Genomic DNA, 27,722 nt, shown 5'->3' with positions numbered 1-27,722 from the left:
GTAAGTGCATGCTAAGACCTGGCAAAAAAAAAATATGCTGTAGCAACTGTGGTAGCTTGCCAATTGTCAATGACCAGATTTGTCCCCAAAAACTCTGTAAAAGATTACTGCAGCTCAGCCAAGGGAAAATTTCCTTCTGTGCAGAGTGAATTTTGAGCTCCACAAGGGTGGCAATCTCTTCCAAGTGGTTCTGTTATTGAAAAAAACTCAGAAATCTGTGTGTTTCAGCAGATTAACTATGATACAAACCCAGAGACAAATGGGAACTAGACTTCTTCCATTTTGGCAAATGCAATTTTATTTCTGGATTAGTTGTAAGAGTTCAACATTTAAAATATTCTAACATACATACCCTGCCACACACATTAATTGGCATACTGGAAGAATACTGCAAATAAGGAAAGTTAACTTATGTAAGCATCTGCATATATGAGTTCTCAAGAATGTAATTGTTATTTTTCTGTATTGGAGAAGAGGAGGGTTTTCCAACCCTGAAAAGGCAAAATTTCAGTGGGAATTTGATATGCCAATGAACTGCCTCTCAGTAGAGCAGGTGAGAAAAATCTAAACACAACACAAAAAACAGAACACAAACTGGCAGGTAGAGGAAAAGAAGGAGACAATGACATTTCTAAGGAGGCATCTCTATAATATAATTACTAAGTTTTCAACTGTAATAATAATTAAAGACAAGCTGGTATTGATTTTATGGTCTTGAGGAATTTACTCAAACCCAAGGCACAGAGTCACCAAGAGCAGAACGTTACACTTGGTGGCTTCCTGCATAGTTCAGTCACATTTATAGGCTCACTAAGAACAAAGTACAAAACAGCAGACTCTGAATCACACCCAAATTTTCCACCCATGACTATATGGGGGAGGAATTTTTGCCACCAATACAAATACTCAGAAGCATGAATGTGACTATGCATAATGATTTTATCTGAGCTCCTTGCTAGTTATTTACTCTGCTGGTACAGAAGATTCTTTATACTGTATGAGCAACACAATCAAAATTATTCCTCATAATGCTCGCAGTCCTGGTATTCCCAATTATTTCACCAGCAAGGCTTTTGTGCTCAAAAAAACCCTCACAACTGGGACACAAAAATGGACATTAAGAGAGCTACAAGAACAGGAGAACAGAAGTTACCTGTGTACTTTCCCATTTTCCCAGGAAAATCACTATCTAGGAAGTAAAAATATAATTCTTTTCACACCCAGACTGGCCTGTGAATGTGTATTCAAAAGTGTTGTAGGTGGGAACAGACATCTGTGTTCTATCTTCATTTGTCATTTTAGAGTCTATTCCAGGAAAACTGAGATGATTTGCAGAATTTGGCCCCTCAAGGTAGCAAAAAGAGATCAAGCACTCACAGACTGAACTGTGCTGGTTAGCAGTTCTTTTCAATCATGCAAAAAAAGATTTGCTGTATATCTATAGAATGATAATAAATTATTCAAATTGTCTGAAGAATCTGATGTCTCTAGTTCAATTTACAGGTGAGTCAATAAAGATGCATTTCATGTGGTTAATGATTCCCTATTCATTTACTGAGCAGTGGGTTTCTGCTGAGGAGAGATTCCATTTCAATAGTTGTAGTCGTCCTTAAAAAAATGTCCTGTGGGAAAAAAGAAAAAGATAGTGAGAAACATGCTGTTAGCTCTCATGAAACTTTTAATCTTTCCAGTAAGCACAGTTTTTAAACTGGATCTTAAGTAGTTTTGATTTTTATTATAAGTAATAATTGAGAAGACCCACATGCAACAAGAAATCTTAACCTTGGTAGTTCTAGAGGTCTATGACTGTACTTACAGTGATTACAGCCACAGAGAAACCCTACAGAGTAAACTGAATTTCTGAGACAAGGATAATTCCAGAACAAACCCACAGTATAGATACATGACAAATTAACAGAGCCAAACTTCAGTGACAACCCAACACTCATGAATACTCGTTTGCAGGCACACTGTGAATAATCCAAATGGAAACTTGTTCTTTGGACAAGCCTTCACAAGAAAATCATTTGTAGCTGCTGTTCTACTTATGAACTCACAAAGCCACAGCAGTGGTCCACAGATAAGGGAAAAACCTCAGGTTAATCCTATTTGTTTAGACAGGGCCTATTTATTTAACAGTCTGGCAGGTGATAAACCAATCCTGCAGAGGAAATCCGAGGGACTTTATGAAGTAGAAACGAAATATTCATATTTTAATAGCACAGGCATGGCAAAAGCCCAAAGAACACTCCAGCTCCAGCATGCCAGGAACAAAAGCAAGGATGGCAAGCAATGCACAGGCAGGAACATGCTGGAAAAATAACGTGGCCACAATGGGCAGGCATGTCCAGGCAGGTGTGCTATTCACCAGGAGGGACACTGCAGTGGTTACAGCTGCAGGAGATAGCCTTGTCTGTACACAGGTGCACTGCCTTCAAAAACCTTTCTGTGTGTGCTGGGACTGACTGCTGAGGAGGGAATGGTAGGGCTAAATACACAAGATATGAAAACAAAAATAACAGTGACAGTTATTTCCTTGCCCATTAGGTTATGAACAGGTATTAAACAAAATTTCATGTCAATCTACAGTTGGTGTTAGCCAGTAAAACTGATTTACAGCAATTAATACTTCAGTATTCTGCCTAGAACAAGAGCCCAGGTTAACAGTGGCTACAAAACCTTGCTCTGCCATTTTACTTGGTAGAAAGGATATCTTCAAATCTTTTCCTTCAAACTAGAAAACATGGGTCTGGCTCTTGAAACTGTCCAAAGTAAAGCAAGTTGTACAGATTCGATACCTCTATCACACTGGTAGCTGTAGATTCTTCTCTTTCACACCTATACTGATTATCCTTAAAACAAGGATTTTATGAACATTTCCAAGACACTCAAATCACTTAAACTCTTTTGAAAATTTTGCATAAGTTTGCTTAGACAAGAACAGTAGCTGCAATCTAATTAAAAAAAAAAAAGCCACCACCAAACCAAACAACAGAATTAAACGTCTGGTTGTGATACAGAATGCTTATGGGGATTTATTTCCCTCAATTATGATCTATGGGAATATAGTAAATGATTCAGACTGAAGTTAAGTGTAACTTCTTAAAAAAAAACAACCAAACCCCCAAATCCTCAAACTTTAAACCAGAAGTATGAGTGTGTAGTCACGTACAACCAGTTCTGAGAATCACAATTTTGCAGTTCTGGGAACCACTGCTGTAATGCATGACAGCTACTTATAGCTACTTATAACTCCTATCCAATTAGCAACCATGTGAAGCAGGAGGTTATACAGTCAAGAAGAAGAACAAAACACTTGAAAAATGTGTGACAAAAAAAGCAAACTGGCTATTGTTACTCAGCTTTTAATCCCCAGAGGAAAAAAGCTGATGCACTTACATTTCATCATCATATTCTTTAGGAGGTGATGCTGCAATGACTAAGTCAATCCAATCCTGAAAAAGAAAAGCACAGGCTAACATCTGTCACACATCTGTCAGGCTAACATCCTAAATACTGTTTTCAGAGGTGGCCAGTGGACCACCATGGAATGAGAGATAATCAGGGAATTAACCTATTCCTGGAAAACCACAGGGAGAAGCAGCAAGGTCTCTATTAAAAGCTTCTTTAGGAAGATCATTTAAAGATTGAGCTGTTTGATTTGTATCTTGAAATTAAAGAAAAATCTACTGTTGCAACAAGATTTAAAAAAAAAAAAATTAAGACTCATCCTGTATCAGTCATCTGAGCAATGGGTGCAGTTCTTGCACTGGGAACACTCAATGCAGCTCAAGGGCAATGTTGCTTGTACATCAAGAAATCAAAGATAAGCTATTACCAAAAAATTCCAATCAGCTTGCAAGTAATTTTCAATATCAAAGAGTGATTCTACATCTAAAGGTACTGTAACCACTCAGCATGTAATGTGTTTAAATGCCAATCCTGACACGTGGCTGAATGCCATGAAATTTCCCAGTAAATTACACACGTGGTTTTCAGAGATGCTGCACAGCAGCAGATTTTGGTTTTCTCTGGGAGCACCTGACACACCCACTACTTTTGATGTTTGTAAACTCGTTTGTGTTGACCTGACAATGCCATGACAAAAAAAAAGCATCTCTCACATGAGCTCTGTGGGTAGAATGAAGCAGTGGTCCAGGTCACTTACCCCACCCATGTTCCAAGCTTTTCCTAGAGTTGCCTGTGCTTCTGCCAGCTTGCTGTCAATTAATATCTTGCCATTCACAGCCAGTATTTCATCCCCTTTCACTATTCCTCCTGGGGAAAACACAGATGTGTTACACATGTAAGCACAACAAAATTCTAGGAGTCTTTTCCGTGCCACATTTGTGCAGTGCTGACTATAATGCAAAGTGAATGCACTAAAAATTGTAGCAAGTTTACTGCAGGCAAACACAAAAGGAATTTTTAAGCCAAACGAATCTCTCATTGATCATGACCAGGAAGAAACTAGTTCCATGTGATTTTCTACAGTTTGCCTGCTTGGGTCATCCAGCTCTACAGCTCACAAACTGGGACTGATGTAGGATGTTACTACTCTGCCCCTGCCCTGAAAGTGTTCAAGGCTGGGCTGGATGGGGCTTTTGAGCAACCTGGTCTAGGGTAAGGTGTCCTGGCCCACGGCAGAGCCTTGGAATTAGATGATCTGTAAGGTCTCTTCCAATCCAAAAAATTCCATGATTCTATAAAAATGGCAAAATGAATTAAATTCCTGAAGGAATGAAATGCCATTTGTCAAGGGTCTGCATGACTGTCATTGCTTTGCAGTGTATGTGCTGTGTTTGCTCCTTAGAACTGATTTTGCCAATCTGGAATGAAACTCTGCTTAACAACCAGTTAACTGGAAGTGGATTTGAAGAGGGTGGTAAGAGGAGAGCCTTAGCTGTGAGGGAACCTAAAAAGAGTTCAGAGGAGACCAAATGACTGAGATGTTTTCATAGCAAGAGTGACCTGAGCTCAGGTGCAGGCTGGGACAAGGACAGCAAAGGCTCTGCGAGGGAATGCTGCCCTCCCTGACCTGGTCACCACAAGAGCTCTCAGGAAAAGGATGGCAGAGTCTTCCCACCAGGTGCAAAGCCCAGATGTGCTGGTGAGCACGTTCTTGCACCTTCAAGAGCCAAGCTTCAGAGGCTCTGACCTTTAGTTGGGTTTGGGGAGTACAGCCAGCTGCCTAACTTGACAAATTGCTATTGAAGGTATTGCTTTGCACGAGGAACCACTACAAATGTCATTGCTTGGGAATTGTGAAATAATGCAGAATGTATTCCTTGGTTAAAGAATACACCAGAGAATCAGGTGTTGGTTTCTATAAATTTTACATAATTATTAAATTTAAGCAGCACACGGGGGCTGCCCTTAAACTTGAGACAGAACTTGGGTCCTTGGGCAATCTAAGTGAGCCTTTCAGTACCAGGCTGTGAAATCAGCCAAGCATTCTCAGTCAGGAGAAGGAGACTCTTGGCTGCAGCATCCACACTCCCCACTGCTGCTCACCGTGTTTGTCTGCAGCCCCATCCTCGTAGATGGCAGACACAACAATCTTCCCAATTGGAGAATCAATTCCTCCCTCGACTGCAAGGTCCAGCGATCCTTCCTATGGAAAAAACAACAGTTCTAGTTCAGAAAAGTCTGTTAATTTTTGCTATTAACAGGAGTTTAGTCTTTCCTTCTTCCCAGTAAATGATGCTGTACATCAAATGCTTACATGAACTTTTTAAATATCAAACAACCAACACAGTCTTTACCTTTTTTATTCGTAGTAGCCGCACATCTTTTCCCAGAATCTGCTCTGGGGTAAACTGTGAAAAGATATAACGATTAATCATTTCCACTTTGGAAACACAAAACAATTCGGCTGATCTAGGTAGTTTCTGAGGGAAAAGGGATCTTTCCCTCCTCTAAAATAGTGTAAGAGGAAGATCAGAACACCACATCACCTTTTCCTGTAAGAACATTCCTGTTCAACATGACTAGAAAAGACAAATAAGAAAGAATCCTACCTACTCCCAGCCCTCAAAATCAAGGATTTGGCTTTTTTTTTTCCCCCCAGAGTATTTCATATTAAACAGTGAGGCATGTTGAAATTATTTCCTTACCATTGAATATGGATCAAAATCTTCCACATACTTCTGGAAGCCCTGAGAATAAAATGATATTTAATCGCAAAACCAGCAACTCACTCACAAACTTAACACACAAATTCCATCTTATTTATTAGTGAGAGAACATGTAATTCTGTAAGCTATGAAAGAAGACAGTACCTGGAGAAAAGCCCAGAGAGACAGCAAAGAGTCCATCCTGACAGTCAGAAGACATTTCAAAACCTCATGACAGATCAATAATTTGAGTTGGTCAGATCATGGAGCATTTCTGAGTTTTATCACCTGTCAGCTCCACAGCTCCTCTCTGCCCCTGACAGAACACAAACACCACAGGCAGGTCTGTTCTGCCACACTCTTGGGAGCAACATTTCTTGGATTTCTTGGGAAATCCTGGGATTTCTTACCAACATGTTGGATGGTAACAGGTGGAAATGACAGGCTGCAATTCACCTGGCAGCAATACTGCTCCACCCTGTCTGGGTTTTAGGATTCTTTTTCAGCCCCTTCTCTCCTTCCTGATGTGGTGTTTCGGGGACTTGGCTTAAAACTTCAAAGTTTTGTAAGGCAATGTCTGAAATGTAGAGGTTGATACTGCAGCTAGGCACAGCAAGATTTAAGCTTTTTTTTCTTTTCCACTGGATCCATTTGACAACAAAGACTATTCCACTGTCAGACTCAGCTAAGCCTTTTTCCTCTTGTAAACCAAACACACAGCCCGAGATTCCTGTGGTATATTTAAGGGCTGGCTGTTAAATGGCAAAGTTGCAGCAGAAAACACCAATACCTCCTCTGCTGTACTCTATCACCTCTTTCAGTTGCCTAATGTGGATGTGACTGAACCCTCTGGGTTCTGATCTCACCCATAACATTAAGTCTGTTACACTTCATTACATTTGTTAACCAGCTAAATGGGAATTTCATCACAGACATCAGCAAGGGTAGAATTTCATCCCGGGAAAAAAAAACTTCAACCAATAATTTGTTAATTTACAAAGTGTATTAATATTATGAACCATTTAACTAAAACTGTAAAAGAAATTTTTACAATGAAAGCTATCTAAACAATTAATGCTTTGAATAACTGACTTACTACTGCCTTTTGGAATCATGGCTAAAGTAGGTGTCTATGGGTTTGGAGCAAGTAATTTAGAGAAAAGAACTGCAATCTCAGCCAAGCCACCAAGTCATTATGAAATCTAAAGGAAGTCAATGAACTGTTTGTCCCAGGTTGTCCTCATGAAAAACAGATGTTGCCCTTGAAGGAAGTTTCCCTGGGAAAATAATCTTTAAACAGGAAAAAACCCAAAAAACTCCACAAAAACAAACACACAAAATATTAAAAAAAAAAAACACCAAAAAAACCAATCTGCAAGCAAAAGTCATAGAAACACAGAATCTCCCGAGTTGGAAGGAGCCCACAGGGATCACCAAGCCCAGCTCCTGGCCCTGCACAGTCACACCAAGCACCTGAGGGCTCTGTGCAAACACTCCTGGAGCTCTGGGAGCCTCTTCCAGTGCCCAACCACCCTGGGGGTGAAAAACCATTCCCTAAGATTCAACCCCAACTGCTGTGCCAGAGATGTATCTGCATCCAGTAATGCACAAATATTGCTAAGAGAGAATGGAGACATGCACTGAGCTGCAGTAAACTTCCCCAGGATGGACACCACAAACCCAGAGATCAGAGAGCACTCCAGAAACTCAGAGATCCGAGTGCCCTCCACACCCAAGCCAGGACAATGAACCAAGGAGCACCAAGTGGAAAGCACAGCCCTGAGCCCACCCTGACACCAACCAGGACCTTTCAAATCCCTTCCTGACTTATAAAAACATTCAGAGGACTCAGCATAAGTTGAAAATGGAGCAGTAAAATATTTTATTGCCCTGAAACAGCTCTCTGTCTGGATTTCGAGGTGAAAGCTGAGCTACTGTTTAAAGAAAACACAACCTCCAAACCACAAGCACTGATACTAATGACACTGCTTCAATAGTCAAGAGCAATTGAGACCTGAAATAACAACAACAACACAAACAAACAAACAGACAAGCCCAAGCAACAACAAAAACAACACCAAATAATTGAAAGAGAAACTCATGACCAGGAAAAACAAACTTTTCAAAAACCCACTTCTTTTGAGAACATAATTGTTGTATATTCAGAGCATACTGGCATTTACAGGCAAATAAATAATCTCAAAGATGGATCTTTGTCAGTCAGTTTTCCCTTCTAGATATAGATTGAAACTGATTGAAAGAAGAAAAAATTATTATTAATCTTTTTAATCTAAGTTTTACTGGTCAAAAGCTCACACTGTGAGTTCACTACTGCGTGCCAGCTTTTCATATAACATCAATGCATCTAACTTAGCTTGCACTAACAAAGGGGGTTGGTACAGAAACTGGCACATTTTACAGCAGAGGAGAAATTCAGCATAAAATTCACTTGTTCAAGGAACCAGCTATTGAACCACCAGCCAAGCAAAGACAAAGAGATGAAAACTTCATCATTATGACAGAGGAAATCAACAAATTTAAAAATGCAGTGGGGAAATCCTACAGAGCACAGGAAGGCTGAACGAGCAGGGCTTTCCACCCCAGGTCCTCTATTTCCTACCAGTAACCACATTATGATGGTAACTCTATTTGTGAACCTGATCAAGTGTTTTATCACTGAAAGCATTGCAGCTGGACACGAAAAGAAACCAGGAAATCTTAGGAATATCAGTGTCAGATCAGTTACTGATCAATTATCTTAAAGGTTGCACTTAACCATTTAATTAATTATAGATGGTGCAACCTGAAGGATTTTTTTTCTCATTTTTCTTCTGCCCAGACCAGCAGGAGCCACAGGCACACACTTGGAGCTTACACAGACCAGCAGTTCTCATGCACTAGGGCTGACTTGCATCTTCTGTTTTAGAAACTGAGCAACAGAATTGGAAAGGAAAGTTTTAAATCTATGATCAGTCAAACAAGAAGACCACACAAAACACGGAAAATGGATTTTTTTACTTGTTTTTTGTTAGATCTAAATGATGAATTGTAAACCACCATCCTTTTAAACATCTCTTGTGGCTGCAAAAGAAAGAAAATTGCCAAACCAGGTATTAACTTTTTGCTGTAAATATGTATCACCTACTCATAAATTATCTTACTGCTTTTTTTTGCTCTCCTAGGGACTGAATCACACTTGCACTTGTTAGTGCTTGTTCCCTGTATCATTTCAAAATGAGAGAACACACACACTGTGAAACAGTACTGAGGGCAAAGTGGAAAGAATTCTAGAGAAACTACATAAATAATGCACATTTCCATACCACAAGATTTCTTAAAAATATTTTCCATGACTGCTTTTACAATTAATCTCTAAAAAAAAAAGTGCTTTGGGTGTCTCACCCATGATAGATGAGAAAAAAAAATTGAAGAAAACCCCAACCCTAAACATGGACAAAATGGTAAACAATAGTTCCCAAAATATTGAGAAGTCATGATAAATGTATGTATTTGCAACCTTATGCATTTAAGATTTGCTTTCCTACCAAGGATTTCCTATACTGGAGAGGTGAATTCTATTATTTAATGGATTTTATTTTGTTGCATTTGGCTTCAAATTCCATATTCATTCTGTTTTTCTGTCACTCCTACTATTCTTAGAGGCACACTGTAGTTTAGAATCACTTAAAATGCAGAATATCTTATTAGTCTACAAAAATTTTCAAAAATGAAATGGGCTAAACCCCTATTATCATACAAAACACTACTGACACTTCCCAGGCCTCCACTCAAAACCTTGCAGCCAATCAGGTAATGTCCTTGAGTCTTCTAAAATAAGGAATATTTTCTACAGACCAAGCATTTACCTCTTGAAACTCAATTAGCTTTCAAACAAATTACTGTGCATGTTTCACTAATGTTTCCTTCAGTGTCCTATAGTCACCATGACTTGGGAAAATAGATTCTAGAGTTAATGAAATGTGGTTTGTGTTTAATCAATACAAATTGTGAGGTTTTGTCTTGGAGGACTTCTGGGCAAGTTTGGAAGGATTTTCCACAAATCTCCTTAGAACTTCTCTTACAAAAAACAAACTATGATAAAAACGATACACAGATTGTTTTGGAATGGGTATAACCAAGATTAACTGAAATTTCCAATCCTCCCCCATCAAGGTACCTGCCTTGACTTCTGTCCTGCAGAATAATCAGGCTTCAAATCTTGCAAATTAGAGGAAAGCTTAAATATTCTTTTTTTCCCTTCAGAAATTCTTCATCCAGCCACAAAAGAATAAGGGAGGACAAATCTTTTGTAGCAGCAAGTGCAGCAGAGCCCTGTAACTCACACAGCAGGATGTTGGTGAGGGATGGCAGAACAGAGATGAATATTCCTGGTGGTTCTGCATCTATGGAAATCTCACTGCTAAACCATAACAATCCTCTCCTGTTCTCTGAGCCAGAATTGAATTGGCTTTGCCAGCAGTGAATTCGAGTTCTCTCCTGTACAGCTCACACTGATCTTGACCCAGAGCTGCCCTCAGTGCTCCAGGCCAAGGTTTAAACATCTCCCATCATTTCCCTGTTGATAACTGAAAACAATTTCATTTTCATCAATTCTTAAAAGACCTGGTAATTCTGACCTGGATTTAGTTAACAAGATTACTTAAGTCACAACAGAGACTCTCTGGCCCAACTACTTCCAGGGTGACAGGAGAATTTTACTCATTCTTGCATGCCTGTTTTATTCTTAAGTGCCTGCTTTTTCATCTTCTTTACGAGTCAATTGCTTGAATAGAGGCTAACTGGATTATCTGCTTGAATCAAATAAATCCATCAACCTCAGTTTCTTGAGCTTTGTCCTCGGGACAGTTAAATTCAGGTAAAAACAAGGTAGAAAAGGTGGTGTGCATGATGTGAAATTAAGATATCAAAGCTATAAAGACACAAAAGGAATTCCAGAAGGTGTGTGAAATGCAGGAAGATGAGGAAGCAGACAGCCCGTGCTGTGCTGTGGGACTGGTCCTGAGTGTAAAAATGAACTTAAACACAAAATCACACACAGCAAGCAGCCAAACCCCTCCTGCATGAACCCTAACTAGCATCCTTGTAACTTCTGGACACGGGCTTGTGTTGCTTGTTTTGTCATAAACTTTCCTTTTTTTTTTTTTAACTAGGGGGAGTAATCTCCCTGTTCAGCACCATGGAAGTTTTATTTCACATACCACTGGTGACTTCATTGCAGGGAGGATCAATAAATACCTTTTATTTATTGCAGTAAATCATCAAGGGAGGTAAGAGGAATAAGCTCTGCCAAACCAATTTATAGACTGATCTTTCAAAGTCCTACCAGAATATTGCTCCCTCGGAAATTTTGATCTCACAACTAATGTGAGGCAGTTTGGGAAGGAAAATGATTGAATCTTCGAGATTTTAGCAGACTTGTGATTTGGAAAATGTGCATGCATGCATAACAAATCATAAAACATCTCCCATGGAGGCAGATCTTGTTGCCAGTTTCTTAAAGTAACTGTAGGTAGTCAGTAAAAAAAAAAAAAAAAAAAAAAAAGTGCCTTTTAAAATTTATACCACGACTGTTTGATCACACAGAACAGTATTATCCACTTGCAAACTAATTCATATAAACACACTTTTTCAAGAGCTGGATGGTATTAACTGCAGATTATGACTTTGTTCATTCCTCTGCTAAGGGACTGCATATTGCTTAGAGATGTTAAATTACTGAACACAATCAAAATGAGAGCTCCAACTCAAGCAAGCATCTCCACTGGAGGGATCTGAATTTATTTTTAGCTCCTGTGCCTGCCTTCTCTTACACAACTTATTAAAACTGCTTCCAATTACCATTAATTTATAATATAGAACCTTCAAGATGACTCTGGCTGTGGGAAAAGTGGTTGCTAAGTATCACTTAAATTTGTTCAAAATCTAGCTGGGGAAAATAAAGGAACAAGAATATCTAAATTATTAAAATGAAGAATCATAAAGAAAACCATCATATTTTAATGAAACACAGCTAGGAATATGGTGCACATAATTTATTGCCAGAAATAGCTTTTAATTAAATAAATGCAAGACAGATTTGATGGTTTTTCTGTCACTTACTCTTTTACAAATGCATGCAACAAACCCAGAACTCCCCTACTAACAGCTTAGGTCATGATGACCCTCCACAATAAATACCACTAATTAGTCCACCAGCTATTTTAGGTGAATTTCAAGGGCTGTCAGCTGGGAGTTATCATCTGTCTCAGCAATATTTCTCATTTTTTGCTCAGTAAGCCTTGGTTCACCTTCCCTCATAAACTACAATTCCCAAGGATGCTACGTGGTTGATCCTAAAAGGTTTAGCCTCTGACTTTTCACTTGCATTTGAAACAGAAATGGAAAAGAAATAAGAAAAAGAATATGGCCAGTATATTGGAGTGTGATATAACAACAAATTTTTTTCCCTGGAAAATAAGATATATATTTAAATGTATGTATATGTATATAGAAGATAAATTATATAGGGTTTGTAGCTTCAAGTATGTTCACAACCATTTACAAAAGAAAAATGCAGTTGACTAATTTTCATTATTTCTGATGAATTCAGAATTTATAAAAATAAAACCCAGCATCTGAATAAATGAGAAATAAGATGTACAAATTCTAGGGCTTTATGCTGCTCTGAAATTATGCACCCCTGTACAAAAATTGTCACTAAAAGTGGCTTTTCCTCCGTGGAAAAAAATGGGAAAAATACTCTTTTGTACTTACCATTGAAAATATACAGGCATTTTAGTTAGCAGGAAATGGGACAAAGATTTATTCTTTGGGGACATCTCCAAGAACAATGTCAAACCTGAATCCCCACAGCAATGTAGCACTAAGTAAAAAAAAAAGGATATGAAAAGGCTTACCAGGGCCTCTGATCTGATTGTTGGCCTGACCACGAAGTTTGGGTCAGGATGCAGCATAACTGGTTTAGAGACTATTGGCACCCCTGGGTGTCGCTGGCTGGGTGGACTTGGAGCAAGTTGCTATGGAGTTAAATTGAGAAAATTACAGCTCACAACCTCATTTGTGCAATTCCATCCTTTCACCAAGACTCCTCAATTCAAATGGTTTATCATAAAGAATTCAACGACACTGATACAAAGAAGAGCTGACAGAATTATTTGAACTGAGGCTTACAAAGTCAAACCAAACCACACAATTTCTTTTATATCCAAGTAGTAGCTTTTCACTTCAATTCTGGCTTCACCAGCAAGATTATGGAAAAAAATCTGAGCCCTGCTTTTGGCATTTTTCCCATGAAGGCAACAAACTGAATGAGAAGTTAGCAGGAAAAAAAAGCCCAAAACTGCTGAAGTTGAGTGTAAGAACACAGTGAACCCAAAACAAGATTTTAACTAATCCGTGGCTAAATAGATCTTTTAAAACAAAATTCAGCAGGGCTGCAGCAAACAGCTTCCCACAAGGAATTTCAAGGTGAATGATCCTGATTTCACAGGGATGGTTGGTTACTTTAATTCCCTGCCCTGGACTCCACAAGGCAGAGGCACCTGAGGCTGAACACACTCGGCCTGTGCTGGTCCAGAGCTGCCACTGACACCCAGCACAGCTTTACTCCAGAAAACAATTCAGAACTGAGCCCTGGTGCCTTCAGTTTCTGACCCAACCCCAGCAGCTCTTGGGACACTTTTCTCAGTGTTTCTCATAGGAAATGTGATGTATTCCAGAGATCTTTCCTATGGAACAAGCTGTAACCCCTGAAATTATTTATCTGCATTCAGCAAATAGGTTAAGCCACTTTTTGGATTTTTTTTGTTTGTTTATTTTTTCTGCACGTGTACGGGGTTTTTTTTTCCCCTGTGGGCTTTTCTCCCATTTTTTCCTTTCTTAAATAACTTTTAAAAAAGTTTGAATCAGATATTTGAAAGTCCCTGTGGATATCACTCAACTAATGTTGTTCCACACAGCAAAATACATTGCATCATGAAGCACTCTGAACTTAGAAGAATCAAAACCAACAGATTCACAGACACCAGCTTGTTAAGCTTCACTGGAACTGGATGATTTCTCCTGGAGTTGCACAATTTAGATTTTTCTAGAGTGCAGAACGGGCATCTGATCATTCAGACTCAAAATCAGTGCAAAGAGAGACCAGACAAATGGTGGTTCTGAGATGAAACTTAATCCCCAGCACCCATTATATTTAAAAGACAGTTTGAACCCAGCAGTTTTGGATTGGATGGAAGAGCAAAGCACACACAGACATCCACAACATGCAAAGGTGGATTTCAGCATTTTTGCTGAACTGTTGGGATAGAAAATCCTTGGGCACTCAGTGCCACCCTCGTGCTTTCAGTACCCACACACATCACTCCGTGTGCCCAATTTGAAATAAACTGGAGTCAAAACCCCCTTGGCAACTCCTTTGCCACCAGCACTGCATGGGAAATTCATGGAATTCATGGCAGGCCAGGCATGACAAACAGCAGGGGACATACCAGGGGTGTGCTCGGTGCTTTGCCAGCGTGGGAGGTGTCTCTCACAACCTAAACAGCAACACACTTAGGGCTGGGTTCACACAAAGGGTAAAGCTAATAATAATTTTTTTTTTTTTTTTTTGCAGAAACAGACAATTTATACCAGATATTTTAATAGCTAGTTCTCAAGAACATCTCTGACAGGATTTTTTTTATTCCTTTTGTCGGGTTTTGTTCGAGCTGAATTGGAAATTAAAGGATCTGGGTTAAAACCAAAAATGGAGCAATGTAGAGATTTACCAGCTTGAGTAATAGAAAAATGAACTTATGGGACAACTACAGGTGTCTTATTTTTGGCTTTATCAGGCATAAACAAGAGATCTTTAATCCAGAGTCACACAAATGCATTGCTCTTGCTTATCTGTGGGTTTTAAAACTGACTTTGTAACAGGTAATAGGAAAAATAAATTTGTAGTAGGAAAAATAAATTGTCAAGCTTTGGATTTTTCTTCTATTTCTGAAACGACATCAGAAATACTGAATGATCTATTTATAAACAAATCATCAGCTTTGGCTCAATTAGTTTTACTAAGAGCCTAGTTACTTTCTCATATACACTAATTATATTCAGTGAAAACTGACATTAATTTTAAAGGCTAGGTTATTTGTTGTTACCTAACATATTTTTCTTAATTATTAATTTATTTTCTCTAACACAGTGACAAAGTGCCAGAAAGAGAAATTAGAATGGATTACTTTGGGGTCAGATCAGTATGGCAGTTCCTGTATTACTCCTTCCATCTGAATATTCTCTGTTTTCTCTTTAGAGGAGTTTCTTTCTCCTCTCAACACAAGTATTTTGTACACTTGTGTTGTTTCACATCGTTTTTATTCTGCAAATAACTTGGGAAACCTGCTATCCATAAGAACATCTGATATTTCCATTTCAGCAGATCTAGCACAGTCTTGGCATTTCAAGGGTATGAACCACACAGATCAACACTGTCAGAGCAGCACATAAATTTACACAACATTCATGGGTCACATCAGGCCAATCATTCACACAGAATCTACCACTTTCCACCAAAAAGGGATATCCTTCCCCACCCCAGGAAAACCATGCAAGGACTATTTAGTAAACGTGCAAAAACCCCAAAACCCAATAGTGCAGCCAGTGAACACGTGCAGAAAACTGTGCAGGAAAGAAGGGATCATATGGGATCCTCTTGTGCTGCTCGAGACAAGGAAGCATCTTTTGCCAAAAGAGAAGTACATGATTCTCACTGCAGAGGGAATTAGGATTAATTAGCTGCCATTTTTTCCCTAAAGTCAGATTTGGCACAAGATTTCTTTTATTTGATCCTCTTTTGGTCTCAGATTGTAATAAGGATAAAGTAGATGTTTTCTCAAAAGGCAGAAAGTCAAACCAGGTTACCAGCTCTTGCTTTTTCATTTTACACAGTTTTGACCTTTTAAAAGTTTGACCTTCTGACTTTTGACCAATTTTCTTTGTCCACTCTTCTCACCTAACAAAGCAATTTGATGACACATTTAAAGCACTTCCACAGGTCATTTTCACTACAGGGATACTTTTCTCAAATTTAACAGTGAATTAAATCTGCTGCCTGTGGCTGCTTTTTTTTTGTTTGTTTGTTTGTTTTACATCTTTAATCACTCAAGTCCAAAACATCTTTTTTTTTTAACTGATACATTCTGCCTAGGACATGTGAAACCAACAGGGCTACAAGGTGTAAGAGCAGGAGAGCAAAGCCTTCCTGATTTAGATTGAAAAAGTACTAAAATGAAACTACCTCTGAAAAAACGAAGCAAGCCCCTCATTTTAACAGCAAGGCACAGAAGGGCAGAGCCAGGGGGCACAGAGGGTGAGGGATCAGGGATGCAGGGACACGGAGAAGGCACAAGCATCCAAACACATCCCGAGGTCACCTGGGGAGCTGGAGTCACCAACAGGGCTGGACCTCGTGGGGCACTGGGGGCAGGAGGTGGCTGAGCTGGTGCTGCTGGGGTGACAGCAGGAGCAGGAGGAGGAGGAGGAGGAGGTTTGGGTTTGTCACCTTCATCCAGGTTGATGTCATCTAGGTCGGTGGTGTGCAGCTGCAGCCCCCCGGCAAAGCGCCGCAGAGAGGTGGCACTGGGACAGGGACAGGGACGTGCGGGCAGCAGCTGTGTGTGACAGAACACAAACCTGCTCAGCACTGCCTGCAGCACCTCTGGGGACAGCCCCAGAGCCCCTGCACAGGGAGAGCCTCCCCCATGCACAGCGAACACAAACATCGCTCGGGATTCCGGGGAAAAAAGGAGAACAAGGGCAGGGGTGCGGTGGCAGCTGCTGGGGTACAGGGTGTGGACACACACATTGACAGAGCCAGGGAATTCCAGCTTGGAAATTCTCTCCAGGCCTGGATTTCTCCTGACTCTCAGCTCCATTCCCAGGCTGACAAGCTGACTGCAGCTTCAGTTAGGGAGGTGTCTCCCAGGGTGACAACATGGTGACAAACAGAGTGGAATTCATCACCAACATTAACCCCTGGTGTCTTTCCCGTGGGACACATCCTGAGGTGCTGTCCCAAGGATGTTTTTCCCAATTGTCCCATGAGCTCCTGTCCTGTCCTGGCTGCACTGACACACTTTAAATCCGGGCTGGCTGTACAATAAATTGGCCTTTTTTTCCCAAAGAGCTCCGTGGGTGCTGCTGTCCTTTCTCTCTCCTTTCAGTGCAGTGATCACAAAGCTCTCCTTGGGATTCCAGGTTAAAAAGCAGAAAAACGGGAGTGGTGTGGTGGCAGCTGTTGGGGTAAGGGGGTCGACAGAAGAAACCCCACAAAACCCTGAACACTGTGAAGTGCTCAGGAGGCAAAACCACGGGACAGACCAAGGTAACACAACATTGCCTCGAGGAGAAAGCAAAAATTACCCCTTGAAAAGGTGATTATTCGAAGGAAAATAATCAAAGACAGGCCCTGAGATTCTATGTCATTAAAAAAGGGAAAGGGGTTAAAGTTGTGTAAACATAACCACACATTAGTACAAGAAGGGAAACTAAGCTTAAGCAGCTATCAAAACAAAAAGTTTAGTGTGCTATGAAATTCAGAACCTCAGGGGGTTTGAGGTCTTACAATTTATGTTAACCCACAAGGGCCTTGAGATCTTATAATTTCTGTTAATTCACACCAGATCTATTGGGGTACTAAACAACTTCAGAGTTGGAACACAATAAGCAGCTCATCCAAAAAAATAAGGATGTGTGTAAGGAAGGAGTCTACATATGCTGTTGGAGTTGCTAACATTTCTTTTATCAGTGATCAACCCGGACTATTTGAGAAAATTCGGACATTTTGCTGTTTTGTAGACTCAGCTGAGGAAACCTTACATAGATAAACTGACAGACACATTAATCTTACTGTAATAGGGCAACACTTCCCTCAGGTGGGTAACACTTTTTACATTCTTCTTATCTAACATGCTCACTGCTTTTTGTTGAAAAACAACTTTTCATTGGCAGAGGTTGAGATCTTGAATGCTCTTGCTTACAAGAACCAGCTCAAACCTGTAGCACCTGACTATTTTTCAGCTGCATTTAGCCCTAAAGGACACTCAGGTTTTGTGGTTTTCATGTTGTAACTGCTTGGGTAGGTTTGTAGAAAAATCGTGGTAGGGCAATTTCATATAACATAATGGAATAATTGATGGAGCAAACACAACACAGGGTGCTTGTCTTAAATCCAGGTAGAGCTCTGAAAACACAGCAGTGTTTGTAATCTGTAATATTGCTTCTTACTTCACAAAAGAAGGGGGACAGAGTTCTAGCAGAACACAAGCTGCCAAGTGATAGTGAGATAAAAACTCTGCATAATCATCCCACTAAAGATCTGTACTGAAAAACCACATGGATCTGAGCCTGGGGCCATGAGGAACAAAAGATCAGCTGCTTTTTCCAGAGCTGCTCCACTCTGACCTGAGGGAAAATCATGCAAGTGTTCCCCAAGGTCCCCTCTGTGGCTGCAGTTTCTGGGGGATCCCACGGGAGCTCAGGGCTCCTCCTGGAATTGGCTTTCCTTGGGCAACAGCCAGAGCAGCAGGATGGTGGGAAAGCCTCACTCCACATCCAGAACCATCAGGCCCCGAGGAAATCACTCTCTGCAGCTCCCCTGAACACAGGGACTACTCACAGCACGAGCCCAAACCCTGCTCCTTGGGAGTTCTGTAATTTTTTTCTAATTTTCTTATCCTGTTCCTTTGTTTCATGCAATACAAGGAAGCTTCCACGAGCTCATCATCAATGATGTTCTTATATTCACATGATATTAATAAATATAGCTGGATCTAGCTTTTGTTAGTGGTACCAGGTCCCACCTAGCCCAAATGTTTCATGAGACAGTAAAGCTGTTAATTTAGTGGTGATAAAATCATTTAAGAGACAAAATACAATCAGTTCATTAAAATAATGTTTACATCTTCATAAAATATAGGAAAAACTAATTATATAAATTGTCATCAATTACTGATTTTTTTCTCTCTCTCTCAAAGAGGAAAGACAAAGACAAATTTTTCACTGGTAAAACCCATTGTTTTTAGGAGACAGCTTTCAGTTATTTGGAGATCATGCAATATGTGGAAAAGGTGGAATTTTACCTCAGGAGACTCATTCTCCACAGAGGAAATCTGTTCTAACCGTGTTTGACAAAGCCTTTCCACCCAGTGCTGCACCTTTTCTGACTCTTCCAGGTCTTCTCGTTCTGTCTCAGATACCTTGGCCATAACATTGGTGCATTAGAAAGGGTTACAGGCATGGTCATAAATACAAACACTTTCCAAAAGTATGAAATGCCACCTAGAATAGTTTCATAAATAATAACAATAATACTGCTTTTAAGAAGGATTTCCTATTTTGCTGGTTTTCACTAAATTCATCATTACACATGAACACAACTGCAAAGCTATCCCTGTTTGGGTAAAAGCTGACTAGAAATAACCAAAATAGCAACAGAATTTTACAGTAAAACAGCTTTTAAAATTTCATTATCTTTGACATAATTAAACAAGTGTCCTGCTAAAATAATTCCACAAAAAAATCCATTTAATTTTCTTTCAGTGTGGCTTTGCAATTGATAGGTCACAACATACCTCTTGCACAAGACGATTTATTTTCAGTTGCTTTTCTCTCTCCAGCATTCCTTCTTTCTCCTTGGCAAGTTTTTGCTCAAACTCCATTTCCTTTTTATTCTTCTTTTGTTCACAAAAACTATCACTTTTGGACTTCTTTCGTTCTTTCCCTTTCTGGGAAGGTTTTTTTTTTAACAAAAATTTTTACATCAGCTAAAAGCACCACAAACTTCCATCTTGTACATGAGTGTCTGCCTCGAAAAATTAATTTCAGTCTATGCAAATATGGAGATGGTTTTCTAAAAGAAAATCCAAAGTCCATTTATCCAGCAATGTGCAGGAAATTCAAACTTTTTGGAGGGCTTGTGCCCTCGAATATAAGCTGGGTGAGATCAGAGAATTCAACTTTTTTGTTCCTCTGCAAAGTTACAACTTTAGGGAACACAGGCCTACTACAAAACTTGGAATATTCAAACAGTTTTGGTTGGGTCTTGGTTTGCCATCTCTCTGTTTTGGCATTTTTATATATATAAATATATATATATTTATTTATAGACTGATTGCTTTCAGGTGACAGATGCTCATGTATAGGCAGGTGTCAATAATCCATGCACACAACAGCTTCATGCATATGCCCTAAAATCAGCATTGCATCCCCTAACAAAACTGAAATAAGGAATTCTAAAGGAAAGGCTCAGGTCAGTGCAGAAGCTGAGCTGCTTCCACAAGGAGAACTGCAGCACAAAAACCACAGAGCTCCCACAGGCTCTGGGTAAAATCTACTCAGATGAGTTCACTCATACAGCACAAAGTTATAGATGATGGCTACAAACAAGAGGAAAAGCTGCACAGTCTGTTCCTGTTGTTTTTAAAATACATGCTGCTCCTTCTTTCTACTTTAGTGATGCCCCATTTCTGCTCCCCTTTCACATTTGTACTCAGTCCACACTGGAAATGCCATGCTCTCTTTTTATTTATGAGAAGTAAAACAGAGGAGCAGGTGGCCACTTATTGGCAATTATTGCCACTGCCAGAGAGGCTGTGCTTCAGCCTGGGTTTTCTTCTTCTCAGCAGCAGCAGATATTGACTTTTCATGCCTTGAATTCCCAAAACCACCATGAACTGCTTCACGTTCAAGAGCATTATTTGTCTTCCTTCCACCTTTTTGCACGTGAATATTGATAACAAAGCCTTGGAAAACAGACATTTTCCCTGGCAGGGAAATTCCCCAGTCTAGCAGTTAGCTGGAACTTTGCAGTGCTGAGTTCAGTGGGATGTGGTCTGCTGCTTCATGGTTACCTGGTGGTGGTGTAGGGAGGGGAGCAGGGGGGAAAAGGAAACCCAAAAACATTGGAGATAAAGCTCAGCTAAAACAATGTAGCTGTTCACACTGTTTTAACATAAACCTAATTCTGTAGTGTGTTTTATTCAGGGACAATTACTTTTTACCTTAACAACAAGAGCCAAGACCATCCTCTACAAATCTCCAAGATGCATTTGTTAGAGGTAACATCAGGCAGATCAATTTGCCAGGTATCAACATTTGCAGGGTTACTGAATTCCAAGGCACACGAAGCAGTCCACAAAACAAAGCCTTCAATATGAACATATGTCTGATTCTCTTAGCTGCATTCACAGCATTGAGATACAACAGGATGATTCATGCTTTCCTATCATTTTCCCCATGGATTCAGTTTACTTCCTATTATAGACATTTTTAGTACAGAGTGAAATTTTGTCTTTAAACCAAATAAAAAAAAATCATTAACAATAGGGAGCAGGATGAATATCCATCACTGTCAGAAGCAAATTATTTAAAATAATTTTTTTCAAGCTTCTAGTGCACACTGTGTGGTAAAGTTCAACAGGAATTGTGTAAAATCATTGGTATATGAAGAGGTATTTGGGCATTCTCTAAACTATAGTTTAGTCAGCAGCAACACAAAACACTGCCCTCTTTGTGTGAAGAGTTCCCATAATATGCATTTATAATTTTCAGATAAAAATCCTAACTGCCCTGGCTTGGACCCAGGTTACAGATCCATGATGGTTCACAGTCACTAGCAGTACAAAAAGGTATTGGAATGCATCATCTCCTCCTAATCTCTGTCAAGGTGAACAGGTACATCCTGGGCACACAGAAAGTCAAATAAAGTGACACAAATCAACAGTGACACAAATACTTTGTCTGTCAGAAATAATCCTGACCTCCTCTGAAACCTTGAGTTCTTGCCAGATACATACACAAAATCTTCATGGCACTTTTGCCACAGTTAATTACCAACAAATCCACCACCAGAGCACACAACACAAGAGCAAGCCCCCTGTAACTTGGCTAATAATAGACATTGCAAGAAATAGAGAGAAGGAAGCAACAGCAAGCATCAAATATTATTTGAAACTCTCATAAAATGAAATTGCAATACTTCAGCAGCATCTCTACAGACACAAAAATATTCTCTCAGATTAAAGACTGTTAATTTTTTTTTTTTTTTGCCTAAAAGCCTTTTGCCTTCAGCACTTCTCCTGCAGGGAGATTTGCAAAGGCATACCTTGGAATTTTTTCTCTGTACTGTTTTTATATAGACACGATTCTGAGGACTTGTGGAGAGGATGCAGATGTGCACAGCCCACCTGTAATGAACCCTTCTGTGAAGTATTGTTCTACAATACTGTTATTCTTAAATTCTATTGTTCTACAATTCCCTCTGCTCATGGCAGAGCTCAGAGCCTGAAGGACTCAAAAGGACAAAGTCCTGGACTCACACATCCCATCTTAACTGGGGCACACTTAAAAGAAGAAGCATTTGACTTTAAAGAATGTTTGCTAACAACAGGGAAGAAGAACAAAGGGGAATTCCAATTCAAACACACACACAGCAAACAAATTCACATTTCAAACTTGGTACCTTCCGGATTGTGGGAAATTTTCCATCATATCGATAAAACCATCCAAAAGCTACAGAAGGTAAAGGAAAATTGGTTTTTTGAAGAAAAACCAACGACAGGCTTGTACTCAAACCAATCTGTGCTGATATGTGTAACTGATTAAAATTTATTTGAAGGCACAACACCAGAGATTTGATATTACATGACAAGTTCTTAGCTAAATTCCTGATAAACGATTCTAGTGCATTTAGTAATGTTTCCCTTATTTTAATGATATGTATTTTATGTCAAACAAAGAAAATGCAACAAGTAATCTTCACACAGAAGCACACAGGCATGTGCACTGCTAAGATTTCTATGGTCATACTCCTACTTCACAGGAGATTTAGCAAGCCTTATGAAAATTAAAATTAATTCAAACTCATTCAAGCTCGTGGAAGAACAGGGCTTTTGAGGAGACATGAAAAGTTCCATTTCCCAGGACACAATATTTCAAGCCAAGTGCATAAATACTATAAAATATATTGCTAAGTAAAAACATACAAAAGAATCTATTGCTGTAACTTTATACAAGAAACACTGAGCACTCAATATAGTCCATGTTTCTGTAGGGTTCTTAGATTTCATGTCAAGGGATCTGTAGATGCAATGACAGCAGCAGTGTCAGAATCTTTCATAATTTACTAAAAGGACCACACACATTGCCCTAGGAAAAGCAAACGGTTCAGTTCAATGTCAGGACTGACTGTCAGGAGGAGCTGAGACACAGAAGAGTCTGAATGAGGAGAGGAAGTCAGGCTGAGTGGCAAACCTGTTTGTCCTGCTTCATGCTCACTTCATCCAAGTCATCTGTCTCAAGCTGGTCGTGTGCAACTCCCTTTAAATCTTCGAGAGAAACAAAGGAGGAAAGGGGTGAGGGGACAGAAGTGACAGCAACTGGAGGTCCCCATGGAATGAAAAAGAGATCAGTAATGTGTGACTAGAAGTTTCCATGAAACAACAACAACAAAAAAAGTAGTTAACGATGGGATGTTTTTCTACAGAATTAAGTAGGGCCTTTTTTTTTTTTTTTTTTGAACAATCTCCAACCTCCTCCAGTCCTGAGGAGCTGTTAGAATGTGAATGTGGATAATTAGTCTGCTGGGTGGTGAAGGGAAGCCTGCAGAGTTTGGTGGCTTTTCCTGTAATGGAACCATCAGCAGTCTTCCCCAAAGTCACACACAAAACAATATACTAAAATAACATCAGGTTAGGAATTGTCCCAGGTCTCCTGTGAATTATGGAACAAGCACTTTCCACATTTTTCTTTGTGCAATACAATTTCAGTACACTCTCCACATAATATTTGCAGCTTCCAGTTTAGGTTCCTGACTGCCAGCTGAGCTCCAACTGTCTTAATTCCCCCCTTTGGAAAAAAGTCAGAGAGGCAGCAGCATCCAGGGCAGCAGGGACAGGAGGGGATTCTGTCCTGCTCTGCTGATCCAGGATAAGGAATGGTCCAGCAGAGCCCTTGGGGATGGTCAGAGGTGCCTGAACCCACCTACAAGGGGCTACAGGGAAACTAAAAAGGAACTTTTTTCCAAGGACATGGAGTGACAGGACGAGGCAGCATGGTTTGAAACGAAAGGAGGATAGATTTAGGTTAGACAGCAGGAAGGAATTCTTCCCTGTGAGGCACAGGCTGCCCAGGGCAGTGCCCAGGGATGTTCTGGGTGGGGCTCTGAGCAGCCTGGGCTGGGGAAGGAAGGTGACCCTGGAACAAGGTGAGCTCCAAGATCCCTTCCAGCCCGGACTGTGCAAAGGCTGGCAGGCAAACACTGAACAGAAACAACAGCAAAGCCATGCCCCAAAGCCCAAGACACTGAGGCTCATTGGTGCTTCAGGCCATTTCTCACTGAGCCTCACTCCTTTTATTTGTCCTGCTGCTGATTGCTAAAAAAAACAAGACTACTGATGTAGATGTTGCAAGATAGGTACCTGTTAAATAAGAGTTATTTAATTGATTTATCACATGCTTCCAGCCTTCTGAAAATAACTGGTGGTACATTCCACACAGCTCAGTGATGTGTCCAAGACAAGAAGGAGGCAAGTTTTGGACATAAATCACTTACTTTTGTGTTTGGAACGAGGGGCAGAGTGCACTTCTGCAGTTACAGTTTTTAGAGACTTGGGTGGCTCTTTAGGACCCCAGTCTTCTTCCCACTCCTTTTTAAATTTCTCTTCCTCTGCTGTTATCCTAGAGAAAACAAATGCAGTTAGATATTCTGAGTACAAAACCAATAACATCAGTATGTATGCATTACCAATTTTTCAGCATATTTGTTGTTTCTCTTGAATATAAAGCATAATAAACTGCTTCCTCTTCCTAATTGAATTCCTTTCATCAACGTTTCCTTCACTAAGCTACTAAGATAATGTGCAAAATACAGTGTAAGGTGTTCTTATTTAATATTTAGACTTCTAAGGCATGTTGTATAAACACCAGCACAGATACAAAGCCATGAGTGACACACTATCACCTTCAATAAAGTAAAATACCATCTCTCATTTAGCAATTCTTCATTTTTAGGACTGGAATTACTTAGTAGAAAAACTGTCAGTTTTAACTGAAACACTGAGTGACAGAACATCTACCATACACCTAAATCAGGTGTCACAATGGGAAATCATACCTAAAAAAAAAATCTGTAAAAATATCTGTCTCCTCTCTGTATGTTTAAATCTATTACACTTAGTTCTAAGTTGCCATAAAAAGTGACTCTTCCCAAAAAGAAACAAATACAGTTGAAACAGAAACCATATTAAATTCTGTATTCTAGGGGGGGAAAAATTAAAAAAAGAAAAGAGGGGAATAGATGAGTACAGATAGAGGATGAGGGTGATGCAGAGAATGTCACACTTCAGGAAAAGAGCAAGCAAAACAAGTAAATTACCTAATTTATGGTAAATGGCACCATGAACAGAGAAAAAAAGCTTCTCAAACAAAAATTCAGCAAACACCAAGCATGCCACAGCAGAAATGCTGAGTGACCCAACAACGTGTAACTTCATACACATTGCCTTAAATGATCCAAGACCTATCCTTAACTACAGCTGGCCTTGAACTGATTCTGTGGTGCCAAAATTTAACGGGTCTTAGATATAGATGATGTTATTTCTATTTGGATTCTGCATCTCTAAATTAGCTAAAGTGAATTGAAAAAATATTCACATTGAGTCAAAACACTCTTAAATCTTAACTGAGCTCACTATTTAAATATTTAGAGGCATTGGCAGGGAACAATGGACAGAATGTTTTTTCATTTAATTTTAGTTTTTAAAAAGTTGGTGTGACAATGTAACTTGCAGTACATAGAGCTAGGGACCTCTGCCATTTAGGCACATTTGAAATTTTTTCAAATATAAGATACCACAAAAGGGCACAGAGACTTTATACAAGGAATTCCTGCAGAAAGGATTCTTAAAAGAAGGCAAGGCACGATCAGCAAAAACAACTAATACAGAAAAATATTGTATTTTAGCCTGCCACAACAACTGCTCATTAAAGCTCAGATTTGGATTTCATCTCGGTTCCTCTGGTCCCATTCTCCCTCTTTGTCACCCAGGACATTGACACCGACTCAACAGTTTGGATTGTGATGTGGAAAAGCATTCAAAGTGCCTGAGCAACACTTAAAAATGCCCAAGGAAGTGGAAAGCTGTCTGGACCTTCCACTGAGCAGCCCTCAGGGCATGAAAGCCCTCCCTGAGTGAATAAAGATGTTTTCAGTGCAGAACAACACAGCAGACATCCAATATTCATTAGAACAGAACCATCCTTCACCTGCTTTTACAGCAGCTTTTGGCTACTGCAGGAATTTCTACAGAGCTCCACAATAAAGAGCAGGATGTTACCAATTCCCCAGGATCAGAAAAGAGAAATGAATAAAAATTCATCCATGTAGAGCCCACAGCAGGACTGGCAGAAGATGTTTCCCTTGTGACAACTGGGGAATATATTTCTTTTTGCACCTTACAAATTCAGAAACCCCTGTTCTTTTTCTATCAGAAAATCTTAGCTAGTACATGAAAAGGGACTTAAAATGAATTAAAACCCCCTTAATATGTCAAAGGGGCAAAGCCAAAGACTTGAGAACCAATCTTAGCCCTAAAAGGCTGAATCAAAACAGGCATTATTCTGCAAATTACATTTTCATGCAATTTCCCAGCATCATTTAGAAGGAAAGCTAATTACTGTGGTAACAACCAGTTAATTTCAAACTTCCAAATATTAAAGAATGCTCAAGTTAAAAATATAGTACTGATCTGTTTCTTAGCAGTGCTGCTTCTTTTCTCTTTGAATTCAAAGCAGTGTTTCAGTGACAAGAGAGTAAACAAGTTCTGGAACGTAGAATTTCTTTAACCTTAAGCACTTCTTTTAAAAGTATTATTAATATATAGAGAAACAAATTCAACATCACACTGAATTTATTATTGCCATAAGCCTCACGTTTTCAGGTGATTATTTTCAGATCAGTTTCCTATTCTTGAGATGTGGAGTGCTCACTGCTATGTACTGGATCCTGCATTTAGCCAAAGGAAAATACTACACAAATTTATTTGAAAGCAACATGCAGAATGTTTTCAGCCACAACTTCTGCACCAGGGATCCTTTTCCAGGCCTGTGTAATCCTTTCCCACACTGCCTGTGTCAGGTTTTTACTCACTGCTCTATTTCTCTGCGATATCTCTCTTCTTCCTCTGCAGCCTTCTGGGAAATCTCCAGCTTTCTTCTAGAACAAGAGGAACCAGGACAACATGATAAAAATAGTATTTTCTGAGTAAGAACCTGAACAAAGTGTGTCAGCATACAGTTAGTAAAGGATGCAGACAGTGAATACATTTGTATCGGGGGAAAACGCTCTGTTTTAAAAGGAATCTCTGAGATCCCCAAGGTTCAGTATGGTTTCCCAGGAGCCCTGAGGACATCCCTGACCATCTTTATAAAAGGACTCATCATCTTCTTAATTCTTTAAGTCACTACCTCCTTCAATAACGTGTTTCTGTATGAGTATAAAGTTTCTAACTGTCTTGCTAAAAATAAAGCATGAGTGAATAGCATCAG

The 27,722-nt window shown here is 39.6% G+C and overlaps 1 protein-coding gene across 5 annotated transcripts in view; it reads right to left on the bottom strand.

Moving 5' to 3' along the window:
* Positions 1 to 280: 280 nt before the first annotated feature.
* USH1C (USH1 protein network component harmonin) overlaps positions 281 to 27,722 on the bottom strand; it is a 46,745-nt gene continuing 19,303 nt past the window's right edge. For 2 of the 5 annotated variants that reach the window (XM_088175694.1, XM_088175693.1), the window contains exons 13-22: positions 27,325 to 27,390; positions 24,730 to 24,854; positions 23,430 to 23,503; positions 6,117 to 6,158; positions 5,766 to 5,819; positions 5,515 to 5,614; positions 4,169 to 4,278; positions 3,400 to 3,455; positions 2,369 to 2,488; positions 281 to 1,622 (exon numbers count right to left, since the gene is read on the bottom strand). In XM_088175694.1, the coding sequence (XP_088031820.1) occupies positions 2,389 to 2,488; positions 3,400 to 3,455; positions 4,169 to 4,278; positions 5,515 to 5,614; positions 5,766 to 5,819; positions 6,117 to 6,158; positions 23,430 to 23,503; positions 24,730 to 24,854; positions 27,325 to 27,390 (727 nt within the window). In that variant the 3' untranslated portion in view covers positions 281 to 1,622; positions 2,369 to 2,388. Of the gene's footprint in view, positions 1,623 to 2,368; positions 2,489 to 3,399; positions 3,456 to 4,168; positions 4,279 to 5,514; positions 5,615 to 5,765; positions 5,820 to 6,116; positions 6,159 to 19,273; positions 19,376 to 19,750; positions 19,904 to 22,638; positions 22,689 to 23,429; positions 23,504 to 24,729; positions 24,855 to 27,324; positions 27,391 to 27,722 lie in introns of those variants that run through there. The other 3 variants (XM_088175696.1, XM_088175695.1, XM_088175698.1) reach the window with 2 other exon arrangements.

Source organism: Sturnus vulgaris, chromosome 18 (assembly GCF_052056855.1).
Source record: "Sturnus vulgaris isolate bStuVul1 chromosome 18, bStuVul1.hap1, whole genome shotgun sequence".
Classification (NCBI taxonomy): domain Eukaryota; kingdom Metazoa; phylum Chordata; class Aves; order Passeriformes; family Sturnidae; genus Sturnus; species Sturnus vulgaris.
Note: the sequence above shows the minus strand (reverse complement) of the source record. Positions and strands in the feature narration are given on the sequence as shown.